At 42.3% G+C, this 6,860-nt stretch overlaps 1 protein-coding gene across 2 annotated transcripts in view; it reads left to right on the top strand.

The window, feature by feature from the left end:
* Tbx20 (T-box transcription factor 20) overlaps nucleotides 1-6,860 on the top strand; it is a 55,671-nt gene that overhangs the window by 2,962 nt on the left and 45,849 nt on the right. For both annotated transcript variants that reach the window (XM_031345154.1, XM_031345155.1), the window contains exons 2-4: nucleotides 430-679; nucleotides 1,588-1,752; nucleotides 5,492-5,600. In XM_031345154.1, coding sequence (XP_031201014.1) covers nucleotides 430-679; nucleotides 1,588-1,752; nucleotides 5,492-5,600 — 524 coding nt within the window. The remainder of the gene's footprint in view (nucleotides 1-429; nucleotides 680-1,587; nucleotides 1,753-5,491; nucleotides 5,601-6,860) is intronic.

Raw genomic sequence — 6,860 nt, 5'->3', positions numbered from 1 at the left:
ACCCCTGTGATTTAGCAAGCTGGGCGCTAGTATTTTTCTAGTGCCACCCTCTGCAGCTGTAAAGCCTAGAATTTGGGATGATGGTTGTCTGTTTGTCGTAATAGTTATATTTTATCTTTCAAGACCACAGCCTTCCCTTTCCTTCATTCCTCCTCATATTTTATTCTTAAGAGAGCTACAACCACGTAAGTATTAAATCGGCTCTTGTTCTAGATAGACCCTGCTCATTTGATTTAGTTAGCTCCCAGCCCCGGGCTTGTCCCAGGTTCATTTTGCACCGTAATGGTTCCTGGGTTTCTGCTGTAGTTTCAGAGTTTATTAGTCAAATCCAAGTGCACATTTTGGTCACTCCCCCCTCCCCCAGCTCCTTCCTACTATGCTCCTTGTTAGCTAGTGATAGAAGTCAGTCTTCCTTCTCCTTTCCTCCAGAACAATTTGTGGAGAAATCATCCTGTGCCCAGCCACTGGGTGAACTGACCAGCCTGGATGCTCACGCAGAGTTTGGCGGCGGGGGCAGCAGCCCTTCCTCTTCCTCTCTGTGCACGGAGCCACTGATCCCCACCACCCCCATCATCCCCAGCGAAGAGATGGCTAAAATCGCCTGCAGCCTGGAAACGAAGGAGCTCTGGGACAAATTCCATGAACTGGGCACGGAGATGATTATCACCAAGTCTGGCAGGTAGTTGGCGTAGGCGGGCAGGCATTGAGCAAAGGGTACACGCTGCGCTCTCGGGAACCATGACTGGGAGCTGCCCGGCCAGGCACTGAGTGGAGGCTGAGCTCAGAGGTCTTCGCTTCCCACCAGGTTCCTTTAGAAAGGGTCGTGAAACTGGAAGTGAAACATGGTCTGGCTGCACGACGCCACACGCGGAGATGGGAACCTTGGAGCGCAGCGCGTTCTTTGCTCCCGCCTGACATTTTGGGTTCCAAGCAAGTCACGTGTGGCTGGCGTTTGACTAGAGGATACAGACAGGAGGAGGAGGAGGAGGAGGAGGAGGAGGAGGAGGAGGAGGAGTGGGGGTGAGGAGGAAGAGACTCCCGGTTATATTCAGTTTGCAGAAGCCTCCCGCTTCCAAAGAAAACTTATCTGAAAACACTGACAGAAAGAGAACGCTGGAACTCGGGGTTGGGAGGAGGCTGGGGCGGTGGCCCTGGACGCCTGAGCCGGGCTGCTCCAATGAAAGGCGGTAGAGGCTGAGCAAAGTCGTTCTAAGCCCTGGGCAATTCCTGAAGGATCTCCGCGGACTCTATGAATCCCCTCCCCAAGGAATGCTCGGGAATTTTGGTGGGTCGGGAAATGGAGTAATTTCTGGTTGTTAGGGAGAAAACAAAAGAAGCGCAAAAGCAAAATTTTTACCTACCAGTAAAGCTCCTTGTAAAAGAGGTATCTAATCATTTTTGTGGGGAAAGTAGTGTCTCTGTGGGCACATCTCTGAGGGTTCATAAACAAAACAAACCAACCAAACAACAAAAAACCAAGAGAGAAATTGGAACTGCATAGCTGGTGGTTCCAACCGGCTTCCTTTCTCCTATATTCAAACTGGCTCTTTACAAAGAGTGAATCTGGCCTCTCTCTATCTTTGTCAGGAGGATGTTCCCCACCATCCGTGTGTCATTTTCTGGAGTGGATCCTGAGGCCAAGTACATAGTCCTGATGGACATCGTCCCGGTGGACAACAAGAGATACCGCTATGCCTACCACCGGTCGTCCTGGCTGGTGGCTGGCAAGGCTGATCCTCCTCTGCCAGCCAGGTTTGTGACTCTGCAGAGTAGAGTGGTATTAATCTTTCTAATTTAAGGGAATTTTAAGCGAGTTGTTTTTAAGTACCGGGCTCTGGCCAGAAAAGAGATTTCTAAGCAAGGACACCACACCGCATTACTGAATACAACACATGTCGGAGTCAGTCTCCAAGAAAGGTGAAGTTTGCGCATAAAGTAAAGGTTACCTTTAATTTTTATCCTTTGTAATTAAACCTAGAAAGTTGTGAAAATTTAGTCTGAATATGTTTTAGAAATATGACCTTTTTGAGATACATGTATATGTGTCAATTTCTAATAGGCTACTAAGAGTAAGGTTAAATAAATGTGCTGATAGTTGCCCTAAAATCTTCATGTACATAATATATTTCAGGAAATTGTTAACAGTGCGATTGTATCTGCATAGAATAAGCGTCATTTCGGTAAAACTGTTTGGTTTTGACCCACAGAAGATTCACAGGTTTTAAGCATTTTCCCCCCTTCTACAATTTTGATGGACAAAATATAATTCAGTAAGTTAATATTCACACATTGGAGAGAATCCAACTTGGTTTTTTGGTTACTTTTGCTCATAATTTTTTTCTGGGTGTACTCTGTCCTAAAAAGTCTCTATAACCGTCTCTTGGGAGCATTTTATTCAAAGAAGCAGTCAGGGGGAGTAGGAACAATAGGTGAGGTTGCAGGGTTTTGTCTTGTCTGTACATGTTAATGTAAAGCAAGCAGCATGTACTGACTATTGTTTTGAATAAGAAAATGCACCTTTCATGACTAATTGTTGTCAACTGATTGAAAGTTAGATCACACCCAAGCATTTGTTTCAATTTACAGATTTAAGATCCTTGGAGGTGTTTCAAAGATGTTACAAAAACACACACGGCTTTGGTCTTTGTAACATCTTGTCTGTAGCCACTGACACCACAGACACAGCGGAATGATGTAGATGCGCTTCAGCATCACCAGCAGTGATTACCTTACTGGCCTTGCAGCCTGTTAGAGACACCAGGAACAGATCACAGCTTCTTTGGCTATCTGTTCCTAAAAGAGACTTTCCCAGACCGCCACCTTCCAAATTAGTATACTAAACAATTAGGATTAAGAAATACTTGTAAATAGCAATTTGTTCTTCTAAGTGAAAAAGCAATACTTCATAATAGATATTAAAATTGGTAAAATTTGCTGCTTTTTATTATTTATTTCTGAAAATCCAATTCAGTTTAATTTCTTTTTTTATGAGATAGTCCTATTATGTAGCTCAGGCTGTCCTAAAACACATGGTTCTGCTGTGTCAGTATCCAGACTGCATTGATTTTAATGGTTTACAAATGTTGAGGTTTCAGTTTCTCCTTAACACTGATTTCAGGGGGTCAGGGTATGAATTTGATCAGATTCCTAACCATTTTTCTACGCACACATTCGTTTTGCTTCCTCTGGCCTTTCTTTTCCTCTAATCCTTCATTCTTACTTATCCTTCGTTTTCCTCCCTCTCTGAAGGTATGGACAAATGTTGCAGGCCGGCCAGGGGGACTTGAGAAATATGGCATACTTGTTTATGTTTCTAATCGGTTCTGGTTAGAGAAAGAAAAGTGCCTACCATGTGCTGTCTTAACTGAAGCATGTTTAAGCAATTGCTGGAATTTTAGGTCGGGGGTTGGGGGAGGAAGGGTTTCCTGTATGTTGTTTCATGTATCCTGGTTCAGCTTATTTATATTAATATTAGATAAAACCATGAAATGGAAACATTTGAGATAATTCATGGGAATTCTTGGTTGTTATTATTATTACAGAAAATAGTTTGTTACATTTTCCACCTTCATTGAGGAAGGAAGTTGAGAAATTAGAATGCTTAAGCTGCTGGTACACAGTGAGTTTCTATGAACCTTCTAAATCTGAGAAGACTTTTTTCTCAGACTGTATTCAGTGATTTCTAATCAGCGAGCACAATACTTGATAATATTATTTGGTAGTTGTAATAGGCACAACATTATTGATAACCAAAAGTAACATACTACTACATTTCCATATTACTACTGTAATCTTTATTTAAACAAGTTAATAGGTATGCTAATGGGATTATGGGTTGTAAGTATGATAGAGAATGAACATGTCATCAATTTCTAGACCTTTTAGTAAATTGGGATTTTAAGAGAGAAGGATAATGTGAAACTGATCAATAAAATGACTATAAATTGTTGCATTGGAGATAAAACTTGGGGTGCTCTTGTATTCAAACTATCAGAGAATGCTCTTATTTATAAGGCAGTTATGAGTACCCTCCTGAAAGCAACTTACCAAGCTTGAAGCTCCCCTGTGGGTGGGCTAGGGCTCTCTGGCCTGCCAGCCCCTCTAGGCTGTACTCTTAGCCCGTTTCACACATTTCGGCATGGGTACAGATTCCCAGTCTAAATGTCTGAGAGACTATGGCTCAGATGTCTCATTCTTTACCCAGATGTTGCCAGGGATGTTCATTTTATGACTTTCCCCTGCCTTTTTCAACCAAACTGTTTATAAATTGCAGCTAGAAAGGTCCTATGTAAAATTGATTTATAAACATCCCAGTATACGGGTAAAGGAATTTGTCAGGGCTGGTCATAGCTCCATGATACAGCACGAGCTTAGCATGTGTCAATCCCAGAGGTCAGTTCCTGGCACACAACAAAGACAAAAAGGAAGAAGAAAACAAAAAAGAAAAAGAAAGGGAAAAATGTAATTTGTCTTTTTTTAAAAAAAGGAATTTTTTTTCTTCCTTTGCATTCACTCTGTCACCTCACTCTGGTTTTGAAAGATTTGGTGGGGGAGACAGTAGGGTTAAGATTTGAAAAGTGCTGTCCTTAGGGCAAGAGCAGGAGTGAAGGGGTGGGTGACCTTCACTGTGAGGCTGTGTCCCTCCACACAGCAACTGATCAATAAACAATAGATTTTTCTTATCAAGGCTTTCTTGCTTAAGCTACCTATAAATAAATCAATTTAATAGCCAGAGGTTCACTTAGCTTGTTAAAACGCTCCTTTAGCAAGTATGTGTATAGTCAGCAACAGAGCTACATGCTGGTGGTTAAAGTAGGCAGGATGGTGGGCTCTCAGATCTGACCTAGGGACTACTAAACATTTGCTGTGTATTGAAAATTAGCCTGCCCTTGTATTTGTAAATTAAATTGAGTCACTTTAAATAAGATGATTCTCTAAAACTATTTTCTCGGTGAAATTGTTTCTTTTGATTGCTTTATATTAATGCCTATGCTGGAAACTTAGACATTACTGTGGCAGTTTTTTTTTTTAAATACCTCTAAAAAAAGTTCACACACTAGATAAATGTAGACTAGTAGACCAGAAGGGGAAAAATATGAAAGAAACAACTCATCTTTGCAAAGTGGCTTGCTCAGCTGACAGTAGAAAATGTATTCATTACTCCTAAGATCTCAGGGGCATAAATAAGTACGTTAGATGCTTTGAGGTTACCTCAGCATTGCTATCTTAATAAATTCATTGGACAAATGAAATGTCCCCCTTATATGATGTTTATGTGTTCCTTTAGAATCAAAACTTTTAGAATAAACACTGAATTTTGTTTGTGTCTTCATCCAGGTTCTCACTTTGTAGCACAAGCTGGTCTCAAACTCTCAATCCTTCTGCCTCAGCCTTCTGAGTGCGGACATGACAGATGTGTGTGTGCCAATATGCTTAGTTCAAGACAGATTTGTTAAAGCATGCCCCAATAAAGCTCTCCAACACTCTGCAGGCTCTACGTGCATCCAGACTCCCCCTTTACTGGCGAGCAGCTCCTCAAACAGATGGTGTCTTTTGAAAAGGTGAAGCTCACCAACAACGAACTGGATCAACATGGCCATGTAAGTACATAGCTGTGGATCCGCAGGTCCCCTTAGATGGAGTGGACATGTTATGTGAACTATCCTCTCTTCTCTCCCCTCTACCTTACCCTCTCCTCCATCTTTCTAATCTTTCTAACTTCCTGTTATCTCTGAGTCACTGTATGAGAATCCTGACTGTTTTTTGTTAAAGCTGTTCATGGGGGTGGAATGTGGCTCTTTTGTACAAGGGACTGGGATCCTCTGTGCCGCAAACTCCCTAACAGTATTTTAAACCACTTCCCAACAAAACTAAGGAAATGTGCATATAGGGAGGTGACGAGTCTATTTTGTGTTAAACATGACACTTCTGTCAGTATATTAATAGTGAGAGTGGGACTAAGACTTATTGCTGGAATCTCTTGCGTGTGTTCTGTAGAGTGGTGAAGCAGAACGCAAGTGCCTTATTTCCAAATTAATCTACAAAGCCACCAATCACTTTGCTATATACACACACACACGGGTGAAAGCCTGCAATGCTTCCATCAGGAACAAACTGAATGGGTAGGGCAACCTCTGCCTCAGGGTAATTCTCCCCTTGCCATTCCGGTGTCTCTTTTGAATATTGCAGGGCTATCTGAAAGCCAGAAGGAAAATGCCTCAGGTGCTTCTCCTAGAGGAAGTGAGTTTGGGAGTTAGCTCACAGTTCTTATGATAAAACTGTAGATAAGGTCTGGCACTCCTAGTGACCTCCCTCTGCACCAAACCCACCAAACTGTAAGATAAAGTTGTCTCTTTTCTCCCTAAAAGGAACCCAGAGTGTCTGTGTGTCTCTCCACAGGCTCAGTCATTGCTCTTCTCCCCAGGGCTCCAGGTTTTAGTTTCGCCTATACTGGCAATGACAGTTGTGTCCCTTTTGGGGAGAGCTGCATAGAGCCAAGACTGACAATATCTGTAGTCATGAACAAAGCAGAGGATATGGCGCTTAACTGTAATCCCTGCAGGAGAAGCAGAGGCAGGAGGCTAACCTGGTCCAAATGACATTTTCTAAACCAAACAAAAACGCATTTCATTGTGTCAGTAAAGAGTTCACTGTAATGTAGGTTATGGGAAAAATAGAAAATACAACTGAGCACTGAGCTGACAGAGCAAATATAACCACTGACGGAAGGACCCTCTCCTGCCGCTAAGGTTCCTTGTTAAGGCATTGTCTTTGATGTGATTGAACATGCATGAGTTTGTGTGTATCTGTGCATGTTTACATATGTGTGAGGCATGTGTGCTCATGACATGCATGCAGTA

Source organism: Mastomys coucha, unplaced genomic scaffold (assembly GCF_008632895.1).
Source record: "Mastomys coucha isolate ucsf_1 unplaced genomic scaffold, UCSF_Mcou_1 pScaffold23, whole genome shotgun sequence".
NCBI classification, from domain to species: Eukaryota; Metazoa; Chordata; class Mammalia; order Rodentia; family Muridae; genus Mastomys; species Mastomys coucha.
The sequence above is the reverse complement of the archived record's forward strand: the minus strand, read 5'-3'. Positions and strand labels throughout refer to the sequence as shown.